The sequence below is a fragment of the Heterodontus francisci genome, chromosome 9 (assembly GCF_036365525.1).
Source record: "Heterodontus francisci isolate sHetFra1 chromosome 9, sHetFra1.hap1, whole genome shotgun sequence".
Taxonomy (NCBI): Eukaryota; Metazoa; Chordata; class Chondrichthyes; order Heterodontiformes; family Heterodontidae; genus Heterodontus; species Heterodontus francisci.
In genome coordinates, this window is record NC_090379.1 from 587,148 (window position 1) to 603,743 (window position 16,596).

Genomic DNA, 16,596 nt, shown 5'->3' on the forward strand with positions numbered 1-16,596 from the left:
TCAAGGAGAGTATTACAGCGACAGAAAGGACGTTTGAGGACTCGTCTACTGAGGTAGTATGGGCCGAGGTTAGAAACAGGAGAGGAGAGGTCACCCTGTTGGGAGTTTTCTATAGACCTCCGAATAGTTCCAGAGATGTAGAGAAAAGGATAGCGAAGATGATTCGCGACAGGAGCGAGAGTAACAGGGTAGTGGTTATGGGGGACTTTAACTTTCCAAATATCGACTGGAAATACTATAGTTCGAGTACTTTAGATGGGTCAGTTTTTGTCCAGTGTGTGCAGGAGGGTTTTCTGACACAGTATGTAGACAGGCCAACCAGGGGCGATGCCACATTGGATTTGGTACTGGGAAATGAACCCGGCCAGGTGTTAGATTTAGATGTAGGTGAGCACTTTGGTGAGAGTGATCACAATTCGGTTAGGTTTACCTTAGCGATGGGCAGGGACAGGTATATACCGCAGGGCAAGAATTATAACTGGGGGAAAGGAAATTATGATGCGATTAGGCAAGATTTAGGATGCGTAGGATGGGGAAGGAAACTGCAGGGGATGGGAACAATCGAAATGTGGAGCTTATTCAAGGAGCAGCTACTGTGTGTCCTTGATAAGTATGTACCTGTGAGGCAGGGAGGAAGTTGTCGAGCGAGGGAGCTGTGGTTTACTAAAGAAGTTGAAGCGCTTGTCAAAAGGAAGAAGAAGGCTTATGTTAGGATGAGACGTGAAGGCTCAGTTAGGGCGCTTGAGAGCTACAAGCTAGCCAGGAAGGATCTAAAGGGAGAGCTAAGAAGAGCAAGGAGAGGACACGAGAAGTCATTGGTGGATAGGATCAGGGAAAACCCTAAGGCTTTCTATAGGTATATCAGGAATAAAAGAATGACTAGATTTAGATTAGGGCCAATCAAGGATAGTAGTGGGAAGTTGTGTGTGGAATCAGAGGAGATAGGGGAAGTGTTAAATGAATATTTTGCGTCAGTATTTACAGTAGAGAAAGAAAATGTTGTTGAGAATACTGAGATTCAGGCTACGAGGCTAGATGGGATTGAGGTTCACAAGGAGGAGGTGTTAGCAATTTTGGAAAGTGTGAAAATAGATAAGTCCCCTGGGCCAGATGGGATTTATCCTAGGATTCTCTGGGAAGCCAGGGAGGAGATTGCAGAGCCTTTGTCCTTGATCTTTATGTTGTCATTGTCGACAGGAATAGTGCCGGAAGACTGGAGGATAGCAAATGTTGTCCCCTTGTTCAAGAAGGGGAGTAGAGACAGCCCTGGTAATTATCGACCTGTGAGCCTTACCTCGGTTGTGGGTAAAATGTTGGAAAAGGTTATAAGAGACAGGATTTATAATCATCTTGAAAAGAATAAGTTCATTAGAGATAGTCAGCACGGTTTTGTGACGGGTAGGTCGTGCCTCACAAACCTTATTGAGTTTTTCGAGAAGGTGACCAAACAGGTGGATGAGGGTAAAGCAGTGGATGTGGTGTATATGGATTTCAGTAAGGCATTTGATAAGGTTCCCCACGGTAGGCTATTGCAGAAAATACAGAAGTATGGGGTTGAAGGTGATTTAGAGCTTTGGATCAGAAATTGGCTAGCTGAAAGAAGACAGAGGGTGGTGGTTGATGGCAAATGTTCATCCTGGAGTTTAGTTACTAGTGGTGTACCGCAAGGATCTGTTTTGGGGCCACTGCTGTTTGTCATTTTTATAAATGACCTGGAAGAGGGTGTAGAAGGGTGGGTTAGTAAATTTGCAGATGACACTAAGGTTGGTGGAGTTGTGGATAGTGCCGAAGGATGTTGTAGGGTACAGAGGGACATAGATAGGCTGCAGAGCTGGGCTGAGAGATGGCAAATGGAGTTTAATGCGGAAAAGTGTGAGGTGATTCACTTTGGAAGGAGTAACAGGAATGCAGAGTACTGGGCTAATGGGAAGATTCTTGGTAGTGTAGATGAACAGAGAGATCTTGGTGTCCAGGTGCAAAAATCCCAGAAGGTTGCTACCAAGGTTAATAGGGCTGTTAAGAAGGCATATGGTGTGTTAGCTTTTATTAGTAGGGGGATCGAGTTTCGGAGCCACGAGGTCATGCTGCAGCTGTACAAAACTCTGGTGAGACCGCACCTGGAGTATTGCGTGCAGTTCTGGTCACCGCATTATAGGAAGGATGTGGAAGCTATGGAAAGGGTGCAGAGGAGATTTACTAGGATGTGGCCTGGTATGGAGGGAAGGTCTTATGAGGAAAAGCTGAGGGACTTGAGGTTGTTTTCGTTGGAGAGAAGGAGGAGGAGAGGTGACTTAATAGAGACATATAAGATAATCAGAGGGTTAGATAGGGTGGATAGTGAGAGTCTTTTTCCTCGGATGGTAATGGCAAACACGAGGGGACATAGCTTCAAGTTGAGGGGTGATAGATATAGGACAGATGTGAGAGGTAGTTTCTTTACTCAGAGAGTAGTAGGGGCGTGGAACGCCCTGCCTGCAACAGTAGTAGACTCGCCAACTTTAAGGGCATTTAAGTGGTCATTGGATAAACATATGGATGAAAATGGAATAGTGTAGGTCAGATGGTTTCACAGGTCGGCGCAACATCGAGGGCCGAAGGGCCAGTACTGCGCTGTAATGTTCTAATTCTAATTCTAAATACTTCAAAGGCGAAAATTTGCTGGGCAATTGGAAATGGGATGGAAAATGGCAGTTACTAGATAACACTTTCAAAGAGCTGACAGGCTTGATGGGCCAAATGGCCTCCTTCAGGTCACCTCATTCTATGATTCTAAGACCTATCTGGAGGGTTTACATAGGATGCAAGGTGATTGGACAGACTGGAGACCATGGAATAGTCATTCCAGGAGGTGGCGACAGGATAGACAAGGTTTCACTCTGCCTCCCCTGCACAAGGCCCACCATTAGCCACACCCTGTCCCAGGGTCATCAATAAGCTGGACCCCATACCAGGGCCCTTAAGCTGCACCCTGTCTGGTGCTCCCAATAAGCTTCACCCTGTCTGGGGCCCTCATTAAGCCGCACCCTTTCCCAGGGCCCTCAATAAGCCACAGCCTATCCCGGGACCCTCAACATCCTTTAGGGAAGGAAATCTGCCGTCGTTACCTGGTCTGACCTACATGTGACTCCAGACCCATAGCAATGTTGTTGACTCTTAATTGCCCTCTGAAATGGCCTAGCAAGTCACTCAGTTCAAGGGTAATTAGGGAAGGGCAATAAATGCTGGCCTAGCCAGCGATGCCCACATCCCACAAACAAATAAAAAAAAATAAAAAATAAGATGCACAGTTTGAGAACCTCCAATCTTTGTCACTCTGAAGTCCAGGGCTCTGGCTGCTCAGTAACTGTACAGTCACAGTAATTGTACAGTCGCAGTATAGAATCATAGAAAGTTTACAGCTCAGCAAGAGGCTATTTGGCCAATCGTGTCTGTGCTGGCTGAAAAACGAGCCACCCAGCCTAAACCCACTTTCCAACATTTGTTCCATATAGTAATTGTGCAGACACAGTAATTGTGCAGCCATGGTAGTTGTGTCAATACCTGCAGCTCTCTCCTCCTCTGGAACAGGCTGTCAGTGAGGAATTCTCGCTGCTGCACAGCATCCCTCAGCTCAGACTCTAACGTTGCAGTTTGTTCTTTGCCGTAGATACTGCACAACACTCCCTCTAGTCCCTGAAACCTGTCGAGTTGGACCTCCAGCTGGTTGCTGCGAGCCAGATGGTTCTGAGAGAAAAATGGTCAAAGGCCAACATTCAGGTCATGTTACATAGCACAAGACGAACTGTTGTGATCTTCAGCACCTCTTGCTTTTGTTACATAAAGGGCCAGTAACTGTGCTACTAACGCATACATAAATCAAACTGATTCAGAGCTCCAGGACAATGAATGGACTCCAACTGTAGCTGAAAGCTTTCTAACATTTGGATCTAATCACATCATGGGTGGGCTCCACCTGTGTAGAGGTCAAAGTTCAAACAGAAGCTGAATGAATCTAATTGGGATAGAACAAAGAACAAAGATAATTACAGCACAGGAACAGGCCCTTCGGCCCTCCAAGCCTGCGCCGATCCAGATCCTCTATCTCAACATGTCGCCTATTTTCTAAGGGTCTGTATCTCTTTGCTTCCTGCCCATTCATGTATCTGTCTAGATACATCTTAAAAGACACTATCGTGCCCGCGTCTACCACCTCCGCTGGCAACGCGTTCCAGGCACCCACCACCCTCTGCGTAAAGAACTTTCCACGCATATCCCCCCTAAACTTTTCCCCTCTCACTTTGAACTCGTGACCCCTAGTAATTGAATCCCCCACTCTGGGAAAAAGCTTCTTGCTATCCACCCTGTCTATACCTCTCATGATTTTGTACACCTCAATCAGGTCCCTCCTCAACCTCCGTCTTTCTTATGAAAATAATCCTGATCTACTCAACCTCTCTTCATAGCTAGCGCCCTCCATACCAGGCAACATCCTGGTGAACCTCCTCTGCACCCTCTCCAAAGCATCTACATCCTTTTGGTAATGTGGCGACCAGAACTGCACGCAGTATTCCAAATGTGGCCAAACCAAAGTCTTATACAACTGTAACATGACCTGCCAACTCTTGTACTCAATACCCCGTCCGATGAAGGAAAGCATGCCGTATGCCTTCTTGACCACTCTATTGACCTGCGCTGCCACCTTCAGGGAACAATGGACCTGAACACCCAAATCTCTCTGTACATCAATTTTCCCCAGGACTTTTCCATTTATTGTATAGTTCACTCTTGAATTGGATCTTCCAAAATGCATCACCTCGCATTTGCCCTGATTGAACTCCATCTGCCATTTCTCTGCCCAACTCTCCAATCTATCTATATTCTGCTGCATTCTCTGACAGTCCCCTTCACTATCTGCTACTCTGCCAATCTTAGTGTCGTCTGCAGATATTTGTCCCCTCCAAAGCCTCTCCCATTTTCGCTCTGCTCAGGGATAACTGGGCTGCACAAATCCTGTGCTCAGTCCTTCAGTAATTGACCACAGTACTCACTTGCTAACTCTATCCTGATTTTTCCTTCTCCAGCCTCACCCAGGTCAGTCTCCAGTCTCCACCCTCCTCCCCACACCTCCACATCGCCTACTCATCCAGTCAGTCTCCCCCCCCTACCCCGGCCCCACCACATCGCATGGTTATCCAATCATTCTCTCCCCAGCATCCCACATTGTCCAGCCACCTGGTTGGCCCCCCCACTCACCTCAACATCAACCAGTCAGTCTCCCCACCCAATTCATCAACCACTCATGTAGTCAGTCTCTTCCCCCCGCCCAACGCTCCCAACATTGCCCAGTCACCCAGTCAGTTTCCCCATCAGCCCCCACATCACTTCAATTGGAGTTCTATCCCGCTCGCTCATTGATTGGCACCAACTACCTCAATGTGCTGCAGATAAGTACTGATCAGCATCCCGTCCTTGGTGTCCAGGGATAAGTGTAGCAGGTTCCGAGTGCTGCTCCTCCATTGCTGAAACTCCTGAAGTAGCTCCTGGGAGCTGCACCGTAGTCTCACCGCCAGCTGGCTGCACTTCTTCACAATCTTTCCTTTTACTCTGAAACACACAGAAACTCATGTTCTGAGCCACTGAATTTTTTACAATCTTGAGCTGGGGGAATATCACTGCAGTCATTTTTTTTAAAAATACAGTTACTGTGTGTGTCACAGGCTGTGGGGCACGAGATACAAGTAAATGATGATATGATCTTGAACACTGTGCGGCAGTTGGGCTGGGTGTATTTAGCTGAGCCAGACAGCCCTGCATCGACTGACATTAGGAGCGCATGTCAAAATATCACCAGTAAATGTCTCACACCAGTCAAAAGTCATGCAGCTGGTAATTCTCAGAAGGAATTTTTGTGTCTAATATTAATCAGGAATTAAAGCCTGGGTAACTCTATATTCGTCCCTGTTCCCTGGTCCAGATTGAGCTTTGAAGGGTTTTCCTGTTGTTTCTTGCTGCCTCAGTAAGGCTACCCTGACTGCCCATGTGATTCAATCTTACCCTACGAGTCTCAGTGCTGGTAGCATCACAGTAGAATGGAAGTCTCAAACATCGGTAAACTTTTGTCTCTCTCTCTCTCTCTGGCACAAGGGCAGCCTCACTGAACAATTACACTCAACAGAAAATCTAAAATAGCCACACTGGCATTGGGATAATTTGCATACATCAGGCTGGAATAAACCGGCTAGGACTGAGAAAGCCTCATGTCTCAGAGAGACAGGAGTGACAGAGCCAAGGGGAAGAAAACTCCAACTGTTTTCGAAAGGACTGCAGCCTGGCCTGGAATCGCACGGTAATTACTAGTCTCACCCTCTGAGTGGACTATGCTGCGGTATTTAACAAGTGAGAATCGCACGGTAATTACTAGTCTCACCCTCTGAGTGGACTAAGCTGCTGTATTTAACAAGTGAGAATCGCACGGTAATTACTAGCCGCACCCTCTGAGTGGACTAAGCTGCTGTATTTAACAAGAGAGAATCGCACGGTAATTACTAGTCTCACCCTCTGAGTGGACTTTGCTGCTGTATTTAACAAGTGAGAATCGCACGGTAATTACTAGCCGCACCCTCTGAGTGGACTATGCTGCTGTATTTAACAAGTGAGAATCGCACGGTAATTACTAGTCTCACCCTCTGAGTGGACTAAGCTGCTGTATTTAACAAGTGAGAATCGCACGGTAATTACTAGTCTCACCCTCTGAGTGGACTAAGCTGCTGTATTTAACAAGTGAGAATCGCACGGTAATTACTAGCCGCACCCTCTGAGTGGACTAAGCTGCTGTATTTAACAAGTGAGAATCGCACGGTAATTACTAGCCGCACCCTCTGAGTGGACTAAGCTGCTGTATTTAACAAGTGAGAATCGCACGGTAATTACTAGTCTCACCCTGAGTGGACTAAGCTGCTGTATTTAACAAGTGAGAATCGCACGGTAATTACTAGTCTCACCCTGAGTGGACTAAGCTGCTGTATTTAACAAGTGAGAATCGCACGGTAATTACGAGCCGCACCCTCTGAGTGGACTAAGCTGCTGTATTTAACAAGTGGGAATCGCACGGTAATTACTAGTCTCACCCTCTGAGTGGACTATGCTGCTGTATTTAACAAGTGAGAATCGCACGGTAATTACTAGCCGCACCCTCTGAGTGGACTATGCTGCTGTATTTAACAAGTGAGAATCGCACGGTAATTACTAGTCTCACCCTCTGAGTGGACTATGCTGCTGTATTTAACAAGTGAGAATCGCACGGTAATTACTAGCCGCACCCTCTGAGTGGACTATGCTGCTGTATTTAACAAGTGAGAATCGCACGGTAATTACTAGCCGCACCCTCTGAGTGGACTAAGCTGCTGTATTTAACAAGTGAGAATCGCACGGTAATTACTAGCCGCACCCTCTGAGTGGACTATGCTGCTGTATTTAACAAGTGAGAATCGCACGGTAATTACTAGCCGCACCCTCTGAGTGGACTATGCTGCTGTATTTAACAAGTGAGAATCGCACGGTAATTACTAGCCGCACCCTCTGAGTGGACTAAGCTGCTGTATTTAACAAGTGAGAATCGCACGGTAATTACTAGCCGCACCCTCTGAGTGGACTAAGCTGCTGTATTTAACAAGTGAGAATCGCACGGTAATTACTAGCCGCACCCTCTGAGTGGACTAAGCTGCTGTATTTAACAAGTGAGAATCGCACGGTAATTACTAGCCGCACCCTCTGAGTGGACTAAGCTGCTGTATTTAACAAGTGAGAATCGCACGGTAATTACTAGCCGCACCCTCTGAGTGGACTAAGCTGCTGTATTTAACAAGTGAGAATCGCACGGTAATTACTAGCCGCACCCTCTGAGTGGACTATGCTGCTGTATTTAACAAGTGAGAATCGCACGGTAATTACTAGCCGCACCCTCTGAGTGGACTATGCTGCTGTATTTAACAAGTGAGAATCGCACGGTAATTACTAGCCGCACCCTCTGAGTGGACTATGCTGCTGTATTTAACAAGTGAGAATCGCACGGTAATTACTAGCCGCACCCTCTGAGTGGACTATGCTGCTGTATTTAACAAGTGAGAATCGCACGGTAATTACTAGCCGCACCCTCTGAGTGGACTATGCTGCTGTATTTAACAAGTGAGAATCGCACGGTAATTACTAGCCGCACCCTCTGAGTGGACTATGCTGCTGTATTTAACAAGTGAGAATCGCACGGTAATTACTAGCCGCACCCTCTGAGTGGACTATGCTGCTGTATTTAACAAGTGAGAATCGCACGGTAATTACTAGCCGCACCCTCTGAGTGGACTATGCTGCTGTATTTAACAAGTGAGAATCGCACGGTAATTACTAGCCGCACCCTCTGAGTGGACTATGCTGCTGTATTTAACAAGTGAGAATCGCACGGTAATTACTAGTCTCACCCTCTGAGTGGACTAAGCTGCTGTATTTAACAAGTGAGAATCGCACGGTAATTACTAGCCGCACCCTCTGAGTGGACTAAGCTGCTGTATTTAACAAGTGAGAATCGCACGGTAATTACTAGCCGCACCCTCTGAGTGGACTAAGCTGCTGTATTTAACAAGTGAGAATCGCACGGTAATTACTAGCCGCACCCTCTGAGTGGACTATGCTGCTGTATTTAACAAGTGAGAATCGCACGGTAATTACTAGCCGCACCCTCTGAGTGGACTATGCTGCTGTATTTAACAAGTGAGAATCGCACGGTAATTACTAGCCGCACCCTCTGAGTGGACTATGCTGCTGTATTTAACAAGTGAGAATCGCACGGTAATTACTAGTCTCACCCTCTGAGTGGACTAAGCTGCTGTATTTAACAAGTGAGAATCGCACGGTAATTACTAGCCGCACCCTCTGAGTGGACTAAGCTGCTGTATTTAACAAGTGAGAATCACACGGTAATTACTAGCCGCACCCTCTGAGTGGACTAAGCTGCTGTATTTAACAAGTGAGAATCGCACGGTAATTACTAGCCGCACCCTCTGAGTGGACTAAGCTGCTGTATTTAACAAGTGAGAATCGCACGGTAATTACTAGCCGCACCCTCTGAGTGGACTATGCTGCTGTATTTAACAAGTGAGAATCGCACGGTAATTACTAGTCTCACCCTGAGTGGACTATGCTGCTGTATTTAACAAGTGAGAATCGCACGGTAATTACTAGCCGCACCCTCTGAGTGGACTAAGCTGCTGTATTTAACAAGTGAGAATCGCACGGTAATTACTAGCCGCACCCTCTGAGTGGACTATGCTGCTGTATTTAACAAGTGAGAATCGCACGGTAATTACTAGCCGCACCCTCTGAGTGGACTAAGCTGCTGTATTTAACAAGTGAGAATCGCACGGTAATTACTAGCCGCACCCTCTGAGTGGACTAAGCTGCTGTATTTAACAAGTGAGAATCGCACGGTAATTACTAGCCGCACCCTCTGAGTGGACTAAGCTGCTGTATTTAACAAGTGAGAATCGCACGGTAATTACTAGTCTCACCCTCTGAGTGGACTAAGCTGCTGTATTTAACAAGTGAGAATCGCACGGTAATTACTAGCCGCACCCTCTGAGTGGACTAAGCTGCTGTATTTAACAAGTGAGAATCGCACGGTAATTACTAGCCGCACCCTCTGAGTGGACTAAGCTGCTGTATTTAACAAGTGAGAATCGCACGGTAATTACTAGTCTCACCCTGAGTGGACTAAGCTGCTGTATTTAACAAGTGAGAATCGCACGGTAATTACTAGTCTCACCCTGAGTGGACTAAGCTGCTGTATTTAACAAGTGAGAATCGCACGGTAATTACGAGCCGCACCCTCTGAGTGGACTAAGCTGCTGTATTTAACAAGTGGGAATCGCACGGTAATTACTCGTCTCACCCTCTGAGTGGACTATGCTGCTGTATTTAACAAGTGAGAATCGCACGGTAATTACTAGCCGCACCCTCTGAGTGGACTATGCTGCTGTATTTAACAAGTGAGAATCGCACGGTAATTACTAGTCTCACCCTCTGAGTGGACTATGCTGCTGTATTTAACAAGTGAGAATCGCACGGTAATTACTAGCCGCACCCTCTGAGTGGACTATGCTGCTGTATTTAACAAGTGAGAATCGCACGGTAATTACTAGTCTCACCCTCTGAGTGGACTATGCTGCTGTATTTAACAAGTGAGAATCGCACGGTAATTACTAGCCGCACCCTCTGAGTGGACTATGCTGCTGTATTTAACAAGTGAGAATCGCACGGTAATTACTAGCCGCACCCTCTGAGTGGACTATGCTGCTGTATTTAACAAGTGAGAATCGCACGGTAATTACTAGTCTCACCCTCTGAGTGGACTATGCTGCTGTATTTAACAAGTGAGAATCGCACGGTAATTACTAGCCGCACCCTCTGAGTGGACTATGCTGCTGTATTTAACAAGTGAGAATCGCACGGTTAATTACTAGCCGCACCCTCTGAGTGGACTAAGCTGCTGTATTTAACAAGTGAGAATCGCACGGTAATTACTAGCCGCACCCTCTGAGTGGACTAAGCTGCTGTATTTAACAAGTGAGAATCGCACGGTAATTACTAGCCGCACCCTCTGAGTGGACTAAGCTGCTGTATTTAACAAGTGAGAATCGCACGGTAATTACTAGCCGCACCCTCTGAGTGGACTAAGCTGCTGTATTTAACAAGTGAGAATCGCACGGTAATTACTAGCCGCACCCTCTGAGTGGACTATGCTGCTGTATTTAACAAGTGAGAATCGCACGGTAATTACTAGCCGCACCCTCTGAGTGGACTATGCTGCTGTATTTAACAAGTGAGAATCGCACGGTAATTACTAGCCGCACCCTCTGAGTGGACTATGCTGCTGTATTTAACAAGTGAGAATCGCACGGTAATTACTAGCCGCACCCTCTGAGTGGACTATGCTGCTGTATTTAACAAGTGAGAATCGCACGGTAATTACTAGCCGCACCCTCTGAGTGGACTATGCTGCTGTATTTAACAAGTGAGAATCGCACGGTAATTACTAGCCGCACCCTCTGAGTGGACTATGCTGCTGTATTTAACAAGTGAGAATCGCACGGTAATTACTAGCCGCACCCTCTGAGTGGACTATGCTGCTGTATTTAACAAGTGAGAATCGCACGGTAATTACTAGCCGCACCCTCTGAGTGGACTATGCTGCTGTATTTAACAAGTGAGAATCGCACGGTAATTACTAGCCGCACCCTCTGAGTGGACTATGCTGCTGTATTTAACAAGTGAGAATCGCACGGTAATTACTAGCCGCACCCTCTGAGTGGACTATGCTGCTGTATTTAACAAGTGAGAATCGCACGGTAATTACTAGCCGCACCCTCTGAGTGGACTATGCTGCTGTATTTAACAAGTGAGAATCGCACGGTAATTACTAGCCGCACCCTCTGAGTGGACTATGCTGCTGTATTTAACAAGTGAGAATCGCACGGTAATTACTAGTCTCACCCTCTGAGTGGACTAAGCTGCTGTATTTAACAAGTGAGAATCGCACGGTAATTACTAGCCGCACCCTCTGAGTGGACTACGCTGCTGTATTTAACAAGTGAGAATCACACGGTAATTACTAGCCGCACCCTCTGAGTGGACTAAGCTGCTGTATTTAACAAGTGAGAATCGCACGGTAATTACTAGCCGCACCCTCTGAGTGGACTATGCTGCTGTATTTAACAAGTGAGAATCGCACGGTAATTACTAGCCGCACCCTCTGAGTGGACTAAGCTGCTGTATTTAACAAGTGAGAATCGCACGGTAATTACTAGCCGCACCCTCTGAGTGGACTATGCTGCTGTATTTAACAAGTGAGAATCGCACGGTAATTACTAGTCTCACCCTGAGTGGACTATGCTGCTGTATTTAACAAGTGAGAATCGCACGGTAATTACTAGCCGCACCCTCTGAGTGGACTAAGCTGCTGTATTTAACAAGTGAGAATCGCACGGTAATTACTAGCCGCACCCTCTGAGTGGACTATGCTGCTGTATTTAACAAGTGAGAATCGCACGGTAATTACTAGCCGCACCCTCTGAGTGGACTAAGCTGCTGTATTTAACAAGTGAGAATCGCACGGTAATTACTAGCCGCACCCTCTGAGTGGACTAAGCTGCTGTATTTAACAAGTGAGAATCGCACGGTAATTACTAGCCGCACCCTCTGAGTGGACTAAGCTGCTGTATTTAACAAGTGAGAATCGCACGGTAATTACTAGCCGCACCCTCTGAGTGGACTAAGCTGCTGTATTTAACAAGTGAGAATCGCACGGTAATTACTAGCCGCACCGAGTGGACTATGCTGCTGTATTTAACAAGTGAGAATCGCACGGTAATTACTAGCCGCACCCTCTGAGTGGACTATGCTGCTGTATTTAACAAGTGAGAATCGCACGGTAATTACTAGCCGCACCCTCTGAGTGGACTATGCTGCTGTATTTAACAAGTGAGAATCGCACGGTAAACCTAGCCGCACCCTCTGAGTGGACTATGCTGCTGTATTTAACAAGTGAGAATCGCACGGTAATTACTAGCCGCACCCTCTGAGTGGACTATGCTGCTGTATTTAACAAGTGAGAATCGCACGGTAATTACTAGCCGCACCCTCTGAGTGGACTAAGCTGCTGTATTTAACAAGTGAGAATCGCACGGTAATTACTAGCCGCACCCTCTGAGTGGACTATGCTGCTGTATTTAACAAGTGAGAATCGCACGGTAATTACTAGCCGCACCCTCTGAGTGGACTAAGCTGCTGTATTTAACAAGTGAGAATCGCACGGTAATTACTAGTCTCACCCTCTGAGTGGACTAAGCTGCTGTATTTAACAAGTGAGAATCGCACGGTAATTACTAGCCGCACCCTCTGAGTGGACTAAGCTGCTGTATTTAACAAGTGAGAATCGCACGGTAATTACTAGTCTCACCCTCTGAGTGGACTAAGCTGCTGTATTTAACAAGTGAGAATCGCACGGTAATTACTAGCCGCACCCTCTGAGTGGACTAAGCTGCTGTATTTAACAAGTGAGAATCGCACGGTAATTACTAGCCGCACCCTCTGAGTGGACTATGCTGCTGTATTTAACAAGTGAGAATCGCACGGTAATTACTAGCCGCACCCTCTGAGTGGACTAAGCTGCTGTATTTAACAAGTGAGAATCGCACGGTAATTACTAGTCTCACCCTCTGAGTGGACTAAGCTGCTGTATTTAACAAGTGAGAATCGCACGGTAATTACTAGCCGCACCCTCTGAGTGGACTAAGCTGCTGTATTTAACAAGTGAGAATCGCACGGTAATTACTAGCCGCACCCTCTGAGTGGACTAAGCTGCTGTATTTAACAAGTGAGAATCGCACGGTAATTACTAGCCGCACCCTCTGAGTGGACTAAGCTGCTGTATTTAACAAGTGAGAATCGCACGGTAATTACTAGCCGCACCCTCTGAGTGGACTATGCTGCTGTATTTAACAAGTGAGAATCGCACGGTAATTACTAGCCGCACCCTCTGAGTGGACTATGCTGCTGTATTTAACAAGTGAGAATCGCACGGTAATTACTAGCCGCACCCTCTGAGTGGACTAAGCTGCTGTATTTAACAAGTGAGAATCGCACGGTAATTACTAGTCTCACCCTCTGAGTGGACTAAGCTGCTGTATTTAACAAGTGAGAATCGCACGGTAATTACTAGCCGCACCCTCTGAGTGGACTATGCTGCTGTATTTAACAAGTGAGAATCGCACGGTAATTACTAGCCGCACCCTCTGAGTGGACTATGCTGCTGTATTTAACAAGTGAGAATCGCACGGTAATTACTAGCCGCACCCTCTGAGTGGACTAAGCTGCTGTATTTAACAAGTGAGAATCGCACGGTAATTACTAGTCTCACCCTCTGAGTGGACTAAGCTGCTGTATTTAACAAGTGAGAATCGCACGGTAATTACTAGCCGCACCCTCTGAGTGGACTAAGCTGCTGTATTTAACAAGTGAGAATCGCACGGTAATTACTAGTCTCACCCTCTGAGTGGACTAAGCTGCTGTATTTAACAAGTGAGAATCGCACGGTAATTACTAGCCGCACCCTCTGAGTGGACTAAGCTGCTGTATTTAACAAGTGAGAATCGCACGGTAATTACTAGCCGCACCCTCTGAGTGGACTATGCTGCTGTATTTAACAAGTGAGAATCGCACGGTAATTACTAGCCGCACCCTCTGAGTGGACTAAGCTGCTGTATTTAACAAGTGAGAATCGCACGGTAATTACTAGTCTCACCCTCTGAGTGGACTAAGCTGCTGTATTTAACAAGTGAGAATCGCACGGTAATTACTAGCCGCACCCTCTGAGTGGACTAAGCTGCTGTATTTAACAAGTGAGAATCGCACGGTAATTACTAGCCGCACCCTCTGAGTGGACTAAGCTGCTGTATTTAACAAGTGAGAATCGCACGATAATTACTAGCCGCACCCTCTGAGTGGACTAAGCTGCTGTATTTAACAAGTGAGAATCGCACGGTAATTACTAGCCGCACCCTCTGAGTGGACTATGCTGCTGTATTTAACAAGTGAGAATCGCACGGTAATTACTAGCCGCACCCTCTGAGTGGACTATGCTGCTGTATTTAACAAGTGAGAATCGCACGGTAATTACTAGCCGCACCCTCTGAGTGGACTAAGCTGCTGTATTTAACAAGTGAGAATCGCACGGTAATTACTAGTCTCACCCTCTGAGTGGACTAAGCTGCTGTATTTAACAAGTGAGAATCGCACGGTAATTACTAGCCGCACCCTCTGAGTGGACTATGCTGCTGTATTTAACAAGTGAGAATCGCACGGTAATTACTAGCCGCACCCTCTGAGTGGACTATGCTGCTGTATTTAACAAGTGAGAATCGCACGGTAATTACTAGCCGCACCCTCTGAGTGGACTATGCTGCTGTATTTAACAAGTGAGAATCGCACGGTAATTACTAGCCGCACCCTCTGAGTGGACTATGCTGCTGTATTTAACAAGTGAGAATCGCACGGTAATTACTAGCCGCACCCTCTGAGTGGACTAAGCTGCTGTATTTAACAAGTGAGAATCGCACGGTAATTACTAGCCGCACCCTCTGAGTGGACTATGCTGCTGTATTTAACAAGTGAGAATCGCACGGTAATTACTAGCCGCACCCTCTGAGTGGACTAAGCTGCTGTATTTAACAAGTGAGAATCGCACGGTAATTACTAGTCTCACCCTCTGAGTGGACTAAGCTGCTGTATTTAACAAGTGAGAATCGCACGGTAATTACTAGCCGCACCCTCTGAGTGGACTAAGCTGCTGTATTTAACAAGTGAGAATCGCACGGTAATTACTAGTCTCACCCTCTGAGTGGACTAAGCTGCTGTATTTAACAAGTGAGAATCGCACGGTAATTACTAGCCGCACCCTCTGAGTGGACTAAGCTGCTGTATTTAACAAGTGAGAATCGCACGGTAATTACTAGCCGCACCCTCTGAGTGGACTATGCTGCTGTATTTAACAAGTGAGAATCGCACGGTAATTACTAGCCGCACCCTCTGAGTGGACTAAGCTGCTGTATTTAACAAGTGAGAATCGCACGGTAATTACTAGTCTCACCCTCTGAGTGGACTAAGCTGCTGTATTTAACAAGTGAGAATCGCACGGTAATTACTAGCCGCACCCTCTGAGTGGACTAAGCTGCTGTATTTAACAAGTGAGAATCGCACGGTAATTACTAGCCGCACCCTCTGAGTGGACTATGCTGCTGTATTTAACAAGTGAGAATCGCACGGTAATTACTAGCCGCACCCTCTGAGTGGACTAAGCTGCTGTATTTAACAAGTGAGAATCGCACGGTAATTACTAGCCGCACCCTCTGAGTGGACTATGCTGCTGTATTTAACAAGTGAGAATCGCACGGTAATTACTAGCCGCACCCTCTGAGTGGACTAAGCTGCTGTATTTAACAAGTGAGAATCGCACGGTAATTACTAGCCGCACCCTCTGAGTGGACTAAGCTGCTGTATTTAACAAGTGAGAATCGCACGGTAATTACTAGCCGCACCCTCTGAGTGGACTATGCTGCTGTACTTAACAAGTGAGAATCGCACGGTAATTACTAGCCGCACCCTCTGAGTGGACTAAGCTGCTGTATTTAACAAGTGAGAATCGCACGGTAATTACTAGCCGCACCCTCTGAGTGGACTAAGCTGCTGTATTTAACAAGTGAGAATCGCACGGTAATTACTAGCCGCACCCTCTGAGTGGACTAAGCTGCTGTATTTAACAAGTGAGAATCGCACGGTAATTACTAGCCGCACCCTCTGAGTGGACTAAGCTGCTGTATTTAACAAGTGAGAATCGCACGGTAATTACTAGCCGCACCCTCTGAGTGGACTATGCTGCTGTATTTAACAAGTGAGAATCGCACGGTAATTACTAGTCGCACCCTCTGAGTGGACTATGCTGCTGTATTTAACAAGTGAGAATCGCACGGTAATTACTAGCCGCACCCTCTGAGTGGACTAAGCTGCTGTATTTAA

General features: G+C 46.5%; 1 protein-coding gene across 7 annotated transcripts in view; it reads right to left on the bottom strand.

Moving 5' to 3' along the window:
• Positions 1-16,596, bottom strand: part of syne3 (spectrin repeat containing, nuclear envelope family member 3) — a 227,240-nt gene that overhangs the window by 96,895 nt on the left and 113,749 nt on the right. For 6 of the 7 annotated variants that reach the window (XM_068038411.1, XM_068038415.1, XM_068038414.1 and 3 more), the window contains exons 8-9: positions 5,409-5,583; positions 3,541-3,723 (exon numbers count right to left, since the gene is read on the bottom strand). In XM_068038411.1, the coding sequence (XP_067894512.1) occupies positions 3,541-3,723; positions 5,409-5,583 (358 nt within the window). The remainder of the gene's footprint in view (positions 1-3,540; positions 3,724-5,408; positions 5,584-16,596) is intronic. The other variant, XM_068038416.1, reaches the window with a different exon arrangement.